The sequence below is a fragment of the Tursiops truncatus genome, chromosome 3, assembly GCF_011762595.2.
Source record: "Tursiops truncatus isolate mTurTru1 chromosome 3, mTurTru1.mat.Y, whole genome shotgun sequence".
NCBI lineage: Eukaryota > Metazoa > Chordata > Mammalia > Artiodactyla > Delphinidae > Tursiops > Tursiops truncatus.
In genome coordinates this window covers 143,137,411-143,155,963 of record NC_047036.1, presented here as the reverse complement: position 1 = coordinate 143,155,963, position 18,553 = coordinate 143,137,411, and the positions used below count along the sequence as shown (strand labels likewise).

Sequence of the window (18,553 nt, the reverse complement as noted above, 5' to 3'; positions counted from 1 at the left end):
CACACAAATGTTTTAGAGGTGAACATTTAACAGAGGGGTGGGGAGAAAAGTCTCTGGAATTAGGAAGGTTGGGTTTGAAACCCAGGCCCTTCATTTTCCAGTTTTGTGACTTTGGTCACTTAACTTCTTTGTGCCACAGTTTTCTCATCAATAGAATGGGTATGATGGCGATTCTTGCTGCACTGGGATGTGGTGGCGGTTAAATGAAAGTAAATGAAGTAAGGTATATAAAATGTTCAGCATAATAGCTAGCATGGAGGGAGAAGAAGGCCTCGGGCTGAGAGCCAATCCCATGGGCTTTGCATTTAGGGCAGGAGTAGGGGGTGAGTGTGCCCTACTCAGCCTTGAGATGGCATCCAGGACTTACTCCATGCTGCTGGTATGCTGGGAACCCCTCTGGAGGAGAGGTGGCCAAACCAACGCCTGGAACCAGAAGGGGATTACAGGTAGCTCTGAACATCTGACCCCAACATCCAAGTTGATGGAGGAGAAATGGGAACCAAGGGACTCATGCATAAAACAAATCCAATTTGGGAGAGGAAATGACGTGTGGACTCGATTTCCTGACGCCCAAATCAAGAGTGAAGAATGAAATCTCTCCCAGACAGATGAGGACTCCTTTGACTGAGGCTCCCACCTGGGGCCCCCTCTGGGGCCCTTACGTTGGCTCTGCCACTACTTGTCATGATATGTACAAAAAGTATTTTTCAAAACCTTCTCATTTAAAGACGATCTACAAAGTTCTAGAGCACAGAAAAACAGACAAAACAAAACAAAAAATAGGTATATTGAATATGTTTTGTAAAATAAGTATATTTCCCTGAGCTGGGATAGTCTAACCTGCCTTCCTTCCCCATTAGGATCCATTTTCTTCATTCATACATGATGAAAAACATTACATTTAGCAGTTACTGAAGACACTAATTAACTCATTTATTTAATAAATACTTATTGAGCATCTATTGTGGACTGACACCAGGAATCCTCCAGCGGAGGTTTCTGCGTCATGAAGTGAAGCTGAGAGAAGAAACAACAGCCTAGAAAGAACAGACTAAAGTTAAAATGCGGGACCTTAAAAGAGGTCGGATAAACAGCTTCACGGTGTAGAACGACTTCTAAAAGAAAATGACTCCGTATTATCAGCACAGTCCAATCACCCATACGCATAAGAATTGCTGTGAGCTATTCAGGAAATCCTAAACTAAATTAAATTATAGTGGGCATAATCTGTTTAAGGAGGCAAGAAAATTTGTAACATATGAAAGGAAAAATTCTTCCCCAAACCTAAAATATATAAGGGGAAGACCTTTCATTAACTTAAAAAATTTCTGTGCACCCCCCCCTTCTTCCTCATCCCACATCCAGCCCCGTGGATGGTGGGAGAAGCCAGATGAGTGAGGCTGTCTAGGGCAGTGCTTTAGTGTTCAGGAGAGGATATCATTTCTCACTTCTCCGTGGCTGTCAAGACAAATCTGTAACATAGAACATCTGGTTTTCAGGTTCTGGGGGGCGACTATCACCCCAAAGTTGGCTAATTCCTGTAAATATTTAGCTATGAGCAATGATATTTAAGGTCTATTGTCTATGGGCCATACGGTTTACACGCTCCTTTATAGAACTAAGGTCTATGGATGGACCAAGTCAAGTTTTGCCCTTGGGCTGTGCAATGCTGGTGCATTAGTAGAATGGTTTTTTTTTTTTTTTTTTTAGTAGAATGGTTTTTTAAGTGAAAATATTCTCTATGGCTTATGTGGAGGGAGGTTATAAGACATTTTGACAGGATATTCTTTAGCGTATGAATTATGGCATGTTCCTGAGAATCGTTCATCTGGAATGCACACATCATCTCCTGGAAGAGAGATTTCTTGCTGGCCTCACTATAAGCATTCACAGAATTTCCCCGATGCTGTCAGTTGATTTGCTTTTATCTCACAGATGTTGTGCAGCTTTGCTCTTTCTCTTTTTGCTCTGGTTTCTGGGAAGCTTAGAATCAAGTTTTCTATCTTAAATAACGGAACAGGACTTTATGTATAGTATATAAGCCTACGTGTACGTTCTTCCCCCTAGATTTTTCCCTTTATCTTTACTGTATCATTTTATAGCTCTCCAGTTTAAAAAAAATTGTTATAAGCTGTCACAAATTACAGGGAAGATGTAAGAAAAGGAATGAATGAATGAATGGATGGCTGAATTATTGAATGAGTAAAGGTCTTTTGCTTTATGATGCCAGATAAACAAGAGAATCATTAAATTAGCTAGGCAATTGAATTCCTGGACCACTCTAGGGAACCGGGAGCTTGCTGTTTTGAAGTATTACGTTCTTTAGAATTAACCAAGGCGTTGCTTTTTGAAAAAGAGCTGGTTGGTGCTTTTTGACCACCTAGGGGTGGGATAGGGAGGGTGGGAGGGAGACGCAAGAGGGAGGGGATATGGGGATAGATGCATACGTATAGCTGATTCACTTTGTTATACAGCAGAAACTGACACGACATTGTAAAGCAATTATACTCCAATAAAGATGTTATAAAAAAAAAAAAAGCTGGGCACTTTCAATGCACTTTAACAAACTGACACTCTCCCGCAGGGACAGCTCCTTTGCCACACAGAACCTATGGAAAGGGTCCTGGCAGAGGCATACTGGTTACATTTCTTCTGTATCATTTGATGTTACTAATGAGTATTCCAAACTCCTTCTATTTAGACTTTCAAGAAAACGAAAACTCAACCTCTTAGAGTGGAGGAGGTAAGCCAATGCTTTCAGACCATAATGTGGCTGGCCGGGTATTTTCTGCCTCATATTCTGAGAGCAAAGTGCAAACCCCATTCTGATTTGGAAGGTAGTCTTATTTGTCCAGCGGCAGGAGCCTCCATTATGCTGCCACTGAGATCCAGATTTTTTCTTCCAGGTGAGTTATTTCATAGATTTGAAAGTATGCTGCTATAGACAAGAAACATCTCTGAAGCTGACCTGTCCTGGCAGAAGGTCAGAACACGGGATAAGCCACTTGCTGGAGTTCAGCCATCTGGAAGAAAATGCTTGAGGTGATGGGAAACGCTCCTCTTCTAAGCATCTCACTAGCTATACCTGGGTATCTGCACGATTGGCATAGATTGAAGGTGAGAGCAATTTGGCCGCAAAGGTGCCAAGGTTTTAGTACCGTCCACTAAAGAATGCACTACAGTCATAGAAAATAATGACGGTGGAACCATAAAGGTGAAATTTTTTTGTTGCTTTGAGGAGGTGTTCATGTCAAAAACGTTTTAGTCGTACAGATTATGTCCAGTTTGTCTCTTTAGAACAGAGACTCTTTGGGCAGGAAATGAGTGCAGTCACTCTCCTAATGATGGGCTTCACTAACGTCAAGTCATAACAGCAACAATAAGAGGACAGCAGGAAATAATTCTTTTACTGTCATATATGGGCTGAAGAAAGTGTTGGAAGGGGTTTTATTTCACCTAAGAAAGAGGCGAAGACCAAACTGGACCAGATCTTCAAAGCACAAGGTCATTGCCAAGAGACCAAATTCAAAAGTTCTGTGTTATTAACCAGCTAAACATAACATAATCAATCACATGGTCGCTTGCTTTGTGCCTCCGCACCGACCGAAAAATCCAGCCCCTTTTCATCAAACTCAATTCAGAACACCCAGGCGCGGCTCTGTACTTTGCACCTTCTGTGTCAAATTCTATTTTCAATCCTTTATGTCAAATTTAAATTCATGGCAACTGCATTCAGATCTTGATAGAATCCCCAATTTGTCCTGGACCCCAAATCCATTCTGCAACGCACACACACACACGTGAACACACACACACACACATGACCACACACATTTGAACTTGATTTGCACTCACTTCAGCGCTAGGCCAGAGTCAAGAATTTTGAATGGCTGCGTGTTGGCCGGAGCTTTAACCAGTTCTCAGGTAAGTATCCCCCTGAAAACAAGGATGTTGCACATTGGTGTCTTCACCCCTAAGGGTGAAGAAATCGTATCACGGTACTTCTTGTGTGGGATGAAAATGGACCCTCAAATTGTCTGTGGTATTTTGCCGTTACTGAAGCTTAAATTGCTATCAATCTTAAGTGAGCCGAACAAATTGGTGTGAGTGATGAAAAAATGGATAAGTTTGACTCTGAACACACACATCTGTTGTGTCCACCAAAATGAGGTCTTGATTAGGCAGAAAATCAACAAAAACTCCCTATCAACCACTCACAATCTGATACAACGTCCAAAAGAAAAGAAATCACTCACAGCGTTATTACTAAGCAAACATTCTAGACAGCCCTGAGATTAAGAACTGACCCCTCTTATGGAAATCAACTTGGCTTGGGTATACATATATGCATAAAAGGATATAGTTTTTAAAAGCTCATTTTCTTGCTAATAATCATCTTTTTTAAAAAGCTATCAGCAGGTGTGCCTCATTTCAAAAGCGTCTTGTACTTTATAATACAATATTCATCACAATTACATAGTATGAAATAAAAGGCAGCAAAACATAAGCGAGGATAGTTCAATTAAATGCAACACAATCTCTGCAGAAAAAAAAAAAAAAAAAAAAGATCCTGTAGCTAAAATCAGGTTCTGATGAAAGGAAAAAAGGGAATATATTTCCACATATTTTTAATTATATAGTATTTCCTCAAACATGATTTTTCATAATATATTCCATTAAGTTAACATCATATTTGAAGAAAGAGCATTTTCCGATTTCATTCTAAGCCTGATTTTGAGCAATTACAGTGTCATTGTTCCGCGGTAGAAAGGTTGAATTCATTTACTGTGTGGTTACGCTAGTCATGATTGATGTCTCTTCTCCAAATGATAAACCAATCACCCCAATGATGTAATGTCATTTTAAGAGTGCCATAATCACATTTCTCTCAAACTAGAAGTTCTGATGAGTTCTAATAAAGATTTATGGTAGATTAAAGGCCTTTATAATATCAACAATGGATTGCTCATTTGATGAGAGATTTGATTAGGTAATTTTTTTTGAAAAAGAATATGAGTTTACTAAATATATCAGGCCTGGCTTTGAAGAAGGGCATAGGCCATCATAAGTAGCAGTACATCATTCCATCTCCTGAATGAATCATCTTAAATGTATTTACGAGGTCCTCTGTAATTGTAGAGGTTGAGGCCACTGGTGGCATATACTCATGGGTGGAGCTAAAACACAATCCCATCAAGAAACACTCTTGGCATGGAAAGCTCTGGATTGCTTTTGATGGGACATGCTAAGGAACACCACGAGTGGCCAACTCAAAAGATACCTCCAAAGCCTTGGGGTCGGAAGCAGTGAATTTTTGCAAATGTCTCTCCTTGGGCCCATGGGTGCTTAACCCTAGATATTGCTCAATCCGACACTCACATGTTTTGTGAACATACCACCAACAGCAGAGATTGAAATAAGACAGGGCTAGTGTGGGACCTGGGACAATTCCATCTAAGATTTAGAGATCTGGAACTGAGGCGGGTACCACAAAATCCTCAAAAAGGGAATGGAACGCTGTGAGCAGTCCCTTTGCTCTGTGAATGTGAAAATCACCATGAGAACCAGGGATTTAGAGGCAGTATATATCATGGTACCACGCGATCAGCTTGTTAATTTCAAGTGAAGTGGGACAAATAGAGGGTTAGAGGAGAGGTCACCCCCCAAACACTTCAGACTTGGCCAGACATTCAGCATTCATGTCAAGGGAACACATTTTAATCGCAAAATCATCTAAACAAGCAAGAAAGAGTCAGAAGCCAACCATCAAAAAAACAAGAGATCTGAGATGCACACACACTGGGCCCGTGAGGGTGTCCGGGGTCACTTGGCTATGACCAGAATTGTAGTAATACAGCATTCAATATTCCATCGTCTCTCTGTACTTCCCCCTTGAGACCTGCATACTCTCACATGCAGCGGTGGGCCAATTCCTCCCACTCTGTTCAGCTAAGCAATGCCTCTTCAGTAACTGCAGCCTTTAAACAAACATACTCTGGAACTGCAATGCCACCAAACGACAAGCGCGCTTCACCTCCCCGCTCCCCACACCACCTTCTCCCCAGCCCTTGTTTCAGAGTTGTCATTTTGCAGGACACTCGAGACTGTCACACACACAACATGTTCAGACACCACAGTTTCCTTACCACCGCTGGAGGCTTGCTGGGGCCCTGAGCATGCTCTGAGCAGGTATGAATTGGGGGAGAACTCCTCATCGGGGTTGGTGTCCATGATTTGATGGGAGGTGTTGCTGTCTAGCAATGGCATCTGGCAGCTAACTGGTGGAGGATTATGGGAGCTAGGCAGCTGAGCAGATGGGAGGAGGCTAGACGAGGATGTAGGTGGAATGGGACGACCTGGGAAAGAGGACAGAGGGGTCAAAGGTCAGCAATGAATGTCATGAGAGCAACCAGAGAAAGTTACATTGCAACCACCTCACAATACAAATAGCCAAAAAAGAAAAGAAAAAAAATGCTCCAGATGTATTTTTTCAAGTGGTTTGAGGTTTCTCCAAATGTCTAAATTCATACGACCATAGCTGCGTATTTCAGAAAACGGGCATGAGCGGAAGTATCCATCTACACAGCTGAAATGGAATCAGTCAAGAAAACATCCACTTCCTTCTCTCTCTCCCGCTATGGTTCTAACTGAAGTCTCCATCATCTCTCAATGGACTAGCTCCCTGAGGTTCTCCCTGCTTCCGCTCTTGCCATATGCCATCTATATCTCCCTTTGTCTCTCTCCCTTCTCTACAGCGGCCAGAATGCTATTTTTTTTTTTTTTTTTTTTTTTTTTTTTTTTTTTGCGGTACGCGGGCCTCTCACTGCTGTGGCCTCTCCCGTTGCGGATCACAGGCTCCGGACGCGCAGGCTCAGCGGCCATGGCTCACGGGCCCAGCCGCTCCGCGGCATGTGGGATCCTCCCGGACCGGGGCACGAACCCGCGCCCCCTACATCAGCAGGCGGACTCTCAACCACTGCGCCACCAGGGAAGCCCCAGAATGCTATTTCAATGATAGAAGTTGGGTCATGTCACTCTCCTGCTTGGCACTCTCCAATGCCTTCCCATTGCCTGTAGAAAGAGACCCAAACTCCTTACGATGCCCTGCATGTCTCTCCTACTCTGGCACTAACTGCTTCTCTCACTCACCTCTGGAAGTGGTCCTTAACCACACTCCACTTGGCCCCTTAACCTCCAGCCAATGTGCCATCTTTATTTCTGTTGCTTGAACGTGCCACACCATTCTATCTTCAGAGTCTTCACACTTCCTGTCCCCTCTCTGTGGAACATTCTCCCCTACTCGCCACATCACTGACACTCACGGACCTGCTTCTTCTCTTCATTCAAGCCTTCCCTGTTTGCCTCCTTGAAAACTGCCCACTTACCTGCTCTATCCCACTAGCCTGTTTACATTTCTTTAAAGCCCTTATTACTATCTGAAGGTGGATATATCCATTTATTTTATTCACCCCTATATCCTCAGTATCTTCCTCACAAATAGCACCTGTTGAATGAATGAACAGATAAATAAGGTAGACTAAAACCAAGTTAATTAGTTTGGGGAAGAAGCGGAGGAGAAGCAGAGAGGGTAACATATTTGCATCTCGAAGGACTGGCCAGTGCCACCGCCCTCTCCACCATGCGGTTCTCCTGGATATCACGGGGGGATCCCTACAAAGAAAAGCCACATCAGGCCACGCGGAGGAGCAGCCGTCCTGGCAGGAGGTACGGGCAGTGCCTCGGAGCTGGCCTTGGGTCCAGAAGTTCTCCTGCCGCACAGAAGGCTGCTGCAACCTCTATTTTCCCATGGCAGGGAGCTCCTGGCAGCCAAATTGCTGAGTGAAGATAATTGCCGTGTGGACTTTCCCCTGATTCACGCTTACGTCTTGGGGTCCTCGTGACTGCTTGTCTGCTGGTTTGTTCATCTGGGAAGCTCAGAAAAATGAGCCAAGAGCTGCAGCCCAGGGGATGTGCCCTGAATTGGGCATTGCGGAGGAAAGGGTAAGGTATGAAGAAAGCAAACTTAAGAACCAGGCTAGAGTTTCCACTCAGGTAGAAGAAATCTGTTTTCCTCCTTTGAGATGCACTATGTGTGTGAAGGCATTTTCAGGCACCTCAGATGCATGTTAATTTTCGTCATCGCTTTTGAAATCGTATTTCCTGATCCACTGCTTGGTGCATTAAATGCTACTTACTGATAGATCATTGTGAACGAATAAAATGTATGAGGGCCTCCAAAGGGCACTCTGCTGGATGCTGAGGATACAGAAATAAATAAGACATCAGCCCTGCCCTCGGAGAGCTCACAGTCTAGTGGGAGAGGCGGAGAGTAAAACACATCATTTCAGTACCACCTGATAAGGGGCAGGATGGTCTCATGTAAGAACATGGTTCTGTGGGGACCCAGAAAAGGGACACTTGGTTCGGCCTGGCCAGGTGGAGGTAGTGGTGGAGAGCCAAACAAGGATTCCTGGCAAAGGTGGTGTCTGGGCAATCTTCAAAAGAAAAGGAAAGGGACTCCTGGCGAGAGGAAACACAGCTAACAATAGCACAGAGGCATCAAAACCACTAGCCTATTACCCTTTTTGAGGGTGGGAGTGGCAGAAAGAGATAGGAAATACGGTACCCTTAAAGCTTAAATGTTAGGGGCTCAGTAACACAGCTGAAGAAGAATCATCCCTGAAACAGATCAATGGATGAATGAAGTTTGAGTTGAAATATTTAGTTCATTCATAACTGTTTGGGAGCCATATAAGAGGCATGATATTCTTGTGAGATGATCTGGCAAAGGTAGACTGAATACATCAGTGTCATCAGAACCAGTACTCACATTTAATCAATGTGACTTTCCCCCAAAGTCTTCTTCTAATAACAATACGACCATCATTACTATTTTAACTGCTAATGTTTTTGCACAATGACTATCTGCCACTCACAGCGTCAGTCACTGTACATAGATTATCTCATTTAATTCTGAAAACAATTCTATGAGGTTAGAACGACTATAATCCCCATTTTGTAGATGAGGAAACTGAGGCACAGCGAAGTGCGATTGCATGGCTAGCAAGTGACAGGGGCCAGGTTTGTCTATTCCCAAATCTACCCTCTCACCCCGTCTGCATGGTGTTTGCCCAAACAGCATGGTGACAAAAAAGGAAGATGGTGACATACAAGGAGGGGAGGTGATGGACAGGAAATCGTATTTCCAGTTCCCCATCTCCCCATCCCAAGGCACTCTCGAGATTTCAAGTAAGAAACATTTCTTTGAATAACCATTGATAGCAGCTATCAGCCGGTAGAGTTCAAAGCTTTTCTCGTAATTTTGTTATGAAGTTCAAAGTAGCTCTTTCACAGCCGTGTTACCCTCCACCTTCTTCAAGGCTCCTGGTTGCAGAAGCGTCCTGACCAGGGCACTGCGAAGTTGGCATTGACGTCCACTTAGCAGCGGGGCCCTGGCAGGAACAGATTTTAACTCACAATCAATAGGCTTTAAAGTTTGTATTATTGAGGCATATCTGAAACTGCATGTTGAAGGATGGCTGGGAGCCAATTTTTAAATTCCTTTGAGTGACTGAGGTGGAACTGAAGTTCAGGGGCAATTTTCCAGGGGCCTGATATGATAGTTGCTGTGAAATCATTCTTTACATGAACTTGTTGAAATTGTGTTCAGCATGAATTCATTTCTTATAGTACAGACAGAACTGCCTTTTAATTTATACAAATACAGACAATGCAAGAGCACTCCTAACACAGTGAAAGCACTAGGGCTATTCCAGTGTATTGGAATACACATCACAGAATTGTCTGATTCCTGTAAAATCCATGCCTCCTTAAAATCTATGCCTTGGTAGCGCCTTAAATGCTCTACCTGGTATCTACCACTACTTGGGAAATTTCTCAGTCCCTAGATCTGCCCCCAGTCAAATTGTACGCGGTTCTCTATTTGCTATGTCATTTGCTAATTTTGTTCACTTATGCTACATTTTTCCCCATGACTGTTACAACTGACAGAGACCATCTGTACCGACACACACAGGTTCCAAAGTACAGGGGAGAAAGCTGGAACTTATACAGGCTCACTTTATAGACCAGGATTTCTTACTAAAATACTTAGCGTGGGATGGGCATGTAACCAGGGGCTATGTCCTTACCCAGTTCCTATTCTATGCACTACGGGGGCTCCCTGACCCCCAAACTATTTTCAAAGTATCATTCTGAATGGGTATAGAGTCCACAGCAAACGTACAGAAAACTGGGTTTAATCAATCCGTTAAAAAGCAAGAGGAAACAGGCAAAGGCAGCAATATGTCATTCACTAAACTCATATGGTCTTGTATATGTGTGGGTGTGTATGTGTGTTTTCCAAGATCCCCATGTAAATCGAAGTCTAACTATCTGTGTGATTGGATTCCCCATGACCTTAGAAATGGGGACCAATTCAAATTGTGCTGATTTATCTGTTTCCAAATGAATAAGATTTTGTGATGATTTCAACTCCTAAAATTTTTCTGATTGAAAGAAAGACCTACAGCCAGAGAGAACAGTTCCATGTGAACTCTGATAGATTGGGAGCGGCTGTTTGGAAGGCTGTGTTGAGAATGATTCTGAGGATGCCCGGGTTTCGGTGGTATCACCACTTAAAAAAATCGTGGACAACGAGCGGGGGAAAGGCAGTAGATGCACAGAGCATATTTGCCATCTATGCTCCAGGACTTTACCCACCATCTGCTTCAGTCACACCTGAAAACATTATCCTACAGCATCTGCGGTTTAAGTCACATTACTTTAACTCCCAGTGTCTCAATGACACCTCTATTTTTCTTCTTAAACTGATTTGGAGCCAGCTTTAGATCTCCCACCCAAGATTAAAGGGCTACCATCTCCTCTCCATCCCCAAAGCAGTAAGTATCATCCATGAAATTGCTGTTTTGCCCAACTGTTGCTAATATATTCATTCACTAATTTATGATGGAGGGCATGTTGCAGATCAATCCCCAAATTCACTTCAAACGAGTTCCTTTTTCACTCAAAAGATTAATGGCCAGCTGATACTAACATGTTCTGTGTAGACAATGTATAATTGATCTATGCAGGGACGGGGTGTCAGGATATTTGGTGGAGTAGAGAGACATGGATGGGAGACAGTCAAAACAGAACAAAACAAACAGCATGAAGAATAATTACATATAAAATAATAAGTTAAATGAATTCATTATCAATTATACACGTGATCTTGCTTTGTGCTGAGCCAAGTATTTTATTTTCTATGGACAAAATCCTATTATCACCCCCTTTTACAGGTGAAGAAACTGAGGCTTAGATGGACTAACTTTCCTAACATTGTACCACTAGCAGAACTGGCTGGGATTTGAACTCAAGCCTTCTGACGCCAAAACCCAAGCCTTGAATGGTCCATTCTACTCTTGTCTGTGTTAGAGAAGCGTGATTGTTAAAAAAACGAACAAGATATGAACCCCAGACTGACTGGCCCTCTTCTGGAAGGCACCATCGAGGTCATCCTAGGTGAGGTAATTAACCATAAACAGCCACAGCGATTGCTCACACACGATACATGATCTATAAAGAGAGAAAGCAATTCTTAAGTCAGAAACGGGAAATCCTCTGCAGCTTTGTACGCTTAAGGATGAATAAAAATACAGCTTTTGTGTTAAAGCTGAGTATTGCAAAAGGACCGCATTAACAAAAGCAAAACAGTTGGTTAGAGAATTTAAACAATGGTCCTAATGACAGTTCCCAACACTAGCTATTTATTCAGATGTCTGATTAAATGATCCGTTTCCCCCCAAATATTTGGGGTTTGTGAAGTCCCTGTTTTTGACACAGTGAAAAGTGAGGTATGTGACTATGTATGTAAATAGAAATAATTTCACTGCTTGAGATTATGCCCTCCCTTTTGTTTGTAATCAGTGAATAGTTGAGGGATGTGGTCCCACTTTCTCTGGAGTTCCTCGAGAACATCGTTCAGGAAGGTGCATTCAATCTTTTAAGCTCTACCTACCACACGGAACTCGCAGAGGGCTGTGTGGTGGGACATTCTTCAAGGTATGGTGGGCTCAGTGAGGCACTGGGCCATGCCAGTCATGGCCACCACCACGTCTGCTACAAGGTACCCTGACAACAACTCTAACCGGACTCCCTACCTCCAGCTGAAGGAACGCGGACGAAGCCACTGCACACCTAATCAGCCTGTTTCACGTGCTAAGGACCAGGCTCGGGGATTTTTCACATACCCTTCCACAATGATCACAACAACACTGTCTAGAGACTCAGGGAGGTTAGTAACACACCCAAGAGGCAGAACGAAGATCTCAACTTCAGTTTGTGTTTTGCCAAAACTACAATGGGCTCTTCCCAAACCTGGAGTTAGCTCACATTCAAATTCACCTGTTAATTGGCTTCATCACCCAACCCACTCCATTCTCATTCTCCACTCTGCCCCAAATGAAACCCTGGACTCCAATGGATGTGATCGTCCAGTGGTCTTTTGCAAATGTGTGTCTCTGCCTTCCTGCCTGCAGTATTCCTGTCTCTGTACTGCGCAGTCCAGCCTTAGTTTCTTGGCCTGCCCGCTTTTATCTGTCCTCCAAAGCCCAAGTGGGGAATGGAGAGGGCACAGACTTTGGAGCCCGGCTGACTGAGCTCTGCCACTTTCTGTGTGAGCTTAAGCAACTAACTTTACTTCTCTGGGGCTCTTCGATGACACTAACTTCACACGTTGCTGTGAAGACTGGAGATGATATACGTAAGGCTGTGTTTGACACATGATAGATGCCAGGGACCCAGATGGAGCCAATGACACTTGCAGCTTATCGGTTCCAGTCGGTTCACAAGCACCTACTGTGTGTGCATGGCCGTGGGACAGTTATGGGGTCTTGTCATTCTTTCCTCTTGGGGTTGAGTCTGGGAGATGGTGAGGCTGGAAAAATAAAGCCATCTTGCCACTCAAGGGGAGAGGCTGCCTGAGAAAGGGGTCTGCAGGGAGGAAAGTTGAGGTGTAAGACGCGGGGAGAGATATTCTGATGGCATCGTTAGGGTACCTGGATTCAGCCATTATTAATGGAACGCTGCCACTAAACTTCTCGATATATGAACCAATTTATTCCCCACCCAACCCTCTTTTCTTGTTTTGGTTCTTCTTTAAGCCAGTTTCAGTTGGTTTTTGTCACTCAGAACTAAAAGCATCCTGCCTAAAACTGACTACCAAGCCGAAGTGAGAAAATGATCTGGCCAACGCCGTACAGTTATTTAGTAGAAGACCTAGAATACATTTCAGCACAGAAGACCTCCAGAATTATGAAATGTTCATGTTCTATCATAGGACTGTCTTCCTATTAAATCATGAGAAATTGAACACGTGGGGTCCCAGAGAAACAATTCATGGTAGGAGGTACCTTGTCTATTTATAAGAATAGTGTGGGCATCAGGGAGTGGGGGAGAGATGCAGGCAAATGGCTGTCTCCTTGTTACCGATCAAGCATGCACTGCAGCAGTTTTCTGTCCTTGGCATTGTAGAGAAACTCAAATCACTTTCTAGCTGGACTGGGCCTTAGAATAAATACATTGATCTTGGGGGTAGTGAGAGAGACTCACCCAAGACTCAATTTCTTGCCTGCATCTGAAATTTTAAAAAAGAACAGAGACAGTAGTTTCAGTCATAACTGTAGAATGCAAAATATAGGCATGTACACACATATATGTATATTTTTACATCATATTATGTATTTATATTCCCTGTAGCAGGCGGCATATATTTAACATATATACATGTTAGGCTAGATCAGTCATTCTTAACAGGGGGCAATTTTGCCCCCTAGGGCAGGGGTCCCCAACTTCCGGGCCGCGGACTGGTAGCGGTCCGCAGCCTGTTAGGAATCCGACCGCACAGCAGGAGGTGAGCGGTGGGTGAGTGAGCAAAGCTTCATCTGCCTCTCCCCATCGCTCGCATTACTGCCTGAACCTCCACGAAACTGGTCCCTGGTGCCAGAAAGGCTGGGGACTGCTGCCCTACGGAACATTTGGCAATGTCTTGAGACATTCTGGTTGTCACAATTCAGTGGGATGGGGGTGGGGAAGGGAGAGGATGCTACTGGCCTCCAGTGAGCAGAGACCAGAGATGCTGCTACACACCCTACAACGCACAGGACTGTCCACCACAACAAAGAATTTCCAGCCCGAAATGTCAACAGTGCCAAGGCTGAGAAACTCTGGGTCGGCATGTGTGATGGCTTCAGATTAATATCCTTTATGTTACATGGTCAGTTTCTAAGTAGCTCTTTTTTTCCAGTTGATAAGAATTAGGTTGATATTAGAAGTAAACATTGGATTCAGTTAGCTTTTCCCCCTCTCCCAAGAAACCTTCAAGCAAATAAGTTTAAGTGGCAATTGGGGAATTTAAGTTAAAGAGAGGGAAAAGTTCCGCAAAGCAAATCTAATTTGTCACTGAGGGACGTTGTAAGTTGCCTTTCTCCAGAAGTGGGAGAGACCCGTTCGTCAAGAGAGGGTTGGGCTGCCTTTACAGACACAAGAGATTCAGGGGAGAATGTTCCAACTCGTGTGTAGGTGAGTGAATCTCACCTGAGGAATTTTCATGATGACCTCTTATGTCTTCTCAATGAGGCAATATCGGCTTAACTGGGTTTGAGCTATTCCAGATCAGCCCATTTCAAGTTTTTCTTTTTACAGAAGACATAATTGCCCTCTTCACTCACACTTCACTGAACTCACTGAAGCCCAGTTAAGCATCTTCTCAAAAACAAATGGTTTTCAGATGGCCCTGGCACAACTACCTCGATTTCGCACAGGCTATTATACATAATTTATCAGAAGAGTGGCAGGCTGTTGGACTCGCCCCAGTTAAAGGGCCTCTTTCAGGAGCTTCAAGCATGAACTGTCTTCACAGTTTGGGGCTCCATGTCTTTGAGTGTCATTCCTAGATCTCACTGACAACTTGCCTGTTTATATATCACATCTTCCTGGCAGCATTGCACTTTGGAAGGTGTCAAATATAGATCAGGCTCTAGATAGAGGGGAGAGTTTATTTTTGAAGTAATATGATTTCTATAACTTTTTTTAATGCCAGCCTTTTCATATTCATCAGATGAAATGCAATGAATCTGTACAGATTCCCCCTTTGAGGACACAAATCTATTTCACCTGAAGCAACACAAATCTTTACCGAAAGGCAAGGGATCCTCAGATACGTTCTGACCAGAAATTCCTAGTTCCTTGACACATGCACCTTAATTACATGTCTCAGCTCCTTTAAGATGAGACAGCATTACTAGTTTGGTGATGTGTAGTTGTTTAGATCAGTGCTGTCCGATAGAACTTTCTGTGACGACAGGCATGTTTTAGGTCGATAATGTTTAATACGTGTGATTATTGAACACTTGAAATGTGACTGGTGCAAATGAGGAACGGAATTCTTAATTAATTTAGGTTTATATAGCCACATGTGCCCAGTGGCTACCATATTGAATGGCACAGCCTAGGCTATGGTTCTAGCTTCCCCGTAATTGGTATCCCTCGCTCCTGTGTTTCTCCCCTCCATTCAAGAGCCAACATATTTCTGAATATACAGATTCGTTCCTGTCATCCTTCTTAAATCTCCCGGGACTCCCCATTGCCTACATAATACAGTTCAAACTCTTGCATGGAATTCTCTCTTGCCAGACGCCCTCATTTCCTATACCCTAACCACATCCAAGTAACTAGACTACTGAATATCTATCTTCCCCTCCCATCCCTCCTCTCTGATAGTCTCAATCTTATCCTGCAAACCTCCTGAAAGACTCAGCTCAAGCATCATCTTCTTTGTAAATCTTTCCTGATCATTCCACCCGCTGGTTGCCCAGGACACCCTTCTATCATTGTACTTGTAATATGTTAATATATTCATTTTTCTAAATGTCTGGCTCAGGACTTCCCTGGTGGCGCAGTGGTTAAGAATCCACCTGCCAATGCAGGGGACACGGGTTCGAGCCCTGGTCCGGGAAGATCCCACATGCCGCAGAGCAACTAAGCCCGTGCGCCACAACTACTGGGCCTGCACTCTAGAACCTGCGAGCCACAACTGCTGAGCCTGTGCGCCACAACTACTGAGCCTGCGTGCCACAACTACTGAAGCCCGCGCACCTAGAGCCCACGCTCCACAATAAGGGAAGCCACCGCAATGAGAAGCCCACACAGTGAAGATGAGCCCCCGCTCGCCGCAACTAGAGAAAGCCTGCGTGCAACAACGAAGACCCGATGCAGCCAAAAATAAATAAATAAGTGAATCAATTTATTTTAAAAAAATCCTTAAATGGCTCATTCATGAGACTATCAATGACTGGGTAGAAATTGTGGATTATGCACCTTTGTATCCTGGAACCCGGCCCAGAGCCTGTACACAGTAAATAGCAGTGCGATTGGTTGATTGGAACAATTCACTCCATAAACATTTACTGGCTGTATATCAAATGCACATGGCATTGACTCCACTGTCAATGCAGTTGACACCAACAGTGACACCAACAGTTGACCTACAGTGGCTGTTGGTCTTGGGTTTTTGGTACCTCTCAGTGGGTAAATATTTTGCTGAGAAGAATTGATTCTGATTTTCAATGTATGTTTTCCTCTTAATCAAGTAGCTAGAATATTAAGTTATGGCTTCATCTGGTGCTCAGATGAAGACAGCAGTCTGTGACAACCTTGGAGGAAAAACTGACTGCTTGATTTATTAAGAGATAATGTGTCAGTATCCAAGGTGGCGCCTTTCTAAGGAATTCTCCAGGGTGGTGGTATGACCCTATTTTTTGTCTTGGCTGCTGACCCCAGAACCTAAGCCCTGTGTAAGAGGTACTCCCACTCTAATTATGAAAGCTTCCTACCCTAGTGAACTGCTTGGGAGGTGTGACCCAACACTATCCAAGAACACAAGATCAAAGTGCTAAATGCAGTCCCTATGGTGTCACGAGTAACACACAGAAGACACACTGGACTGTCTCCCTGCCCTCCTGGAACCTACATTATAGTCTCAAAAGAACTCAGTTGGGGGACAACCTTTTAGAGAAAGACTTAAAGAAACTGTATGCCCATGTGGAAACTTAATTTTCAAAAAGCTTCCTTGGAAAACATCTTCCATGCCATGTAGGAATCCATCTTACTTTTACGTTCATTCCTTGGGTTCATGGTACATGGACGTAATACTATTGTTAATTGCTAAGATTTGTTGAGCTCTCACAATGTACCAGGCGTTATTTCCAAGCCCTTTACATATATTATATTTACTCTTATAACAACACATTAGGGTAGGTAATATCATCCCCTTTCAAAGGACAGAAGACTGAACTAAGAGGGGATAGGTTGTTTGATTTGAAGAATTTGAGCCCAGGCTCTAGAGCTTATAACACTGCATAGGGAATGACAATGGAATTTAATTAACCATTGTAATGACAAAGTACCCATCACTGATATGACAGTATGATGGGCAGTAGAACCGGACTGACGTTTAACTTGGCTCTGCCATTGATTTGCTGGGTGAATTTTGGCAAGTCACCTAACTTTGCTGTTCTCAAATGTTTGATAAGTAAAATGTATATAAAAATACAGATTATTATAAGCACTGAGTGAGACAGTGATATAAATGTTCTGAAATAAAGGGTAAATATTATCATCCATTAGAAGGGGATGAGATAGATGTCCTATTCTCCTTTTCCAGGACATTTTGAGGAACAAATAATATCATATACGAAAGTACGATGCAAATGGTAAAGTGCTCTACACGTGGTAATTGTTCTCATAATTGGAAGCTTTCTTCTTCAAAAGCTTTGTTTGCAGATAGCAAACAGTTCTCAACTGTGAGTCTGTATTTTGCTATGTGCCTCAGGGACAGCAAAGGTAAAGCACGGGCTCTAGGTGACAGATGTTTCAACTATTTCATCTCTCTGCTGCCCAGGCTCACAGTATCCCATCCATTCCTCATTGAATGGTCCTTGATAAGGTGCTAAAAGATTAGAACCACCAATAACCAAGAGAAAGGCTGAAAAGCTCCCGTTCAAAGAATGTAGAAATGTTTGAAAACTAGAATGGCAAGTTTAAACTAGACTAGTACTAGGTCTAGTTTGTTAGGAGACCATGGATGTCATACACATTAGTTCATTCCTTCCCTGAATAGTCGTCTCAAAGTCATTGCCTTGTACACAAAAAAATCTCCACTAATAGCACAGTTAGAGTTAGGAGGCCACGGTTCCTACTGTGGCTACCTCAGGGCTTGCTAGTTGTGTGACTTACAGTAAACCTGCAAGTCAATGCACGCAATGTTACTGCACTATCACATAACAGCACCTAGTACTCATAAGCAATGTGCTGTAGCCTCGGCCACAATCAAACCCATACTCCAGTGGAGGAGACTAATATTCGTAACCTTTTTTGAGCATTCACAGTGTTCCAGGCAGCATGCTTAGCACATTTCATGGTTGGTAATTTATGTAATCCTTCCAACAATACTATCTGGAAGGTACGATTATTATCCCCATTTTACAGATGAGGA

The 18,553-nt window shown here is 43.3% G+C and overlaps 1 protein-coding gene across 7 annotated transcripts in view; it reads right to left on the bottom strand.

Annotated features, from left to right (window-relative positions):
- LOC101336875 (teneurin-2) overlaps positions 1–18,553 on the bottom strand; it is a 465,743-nt gene that overhangs the window by 406,384 nt on the left and 40,806 nt on the right. For all 7 annotated transcript variants that reach the window (XM_073802777.1, XM_073802778.1, XM_073802779.1 and 4 more), the window contains one exon: positions 6,147–6,356. In XM_073802777.1, coding sequence (XP_073658878.1) covers positions 6,147–6,356 — 210 coding nt within the window. The remainder of the gene's footprint in view (positions 1–6,146; positions 6,357–18,553) is intronic.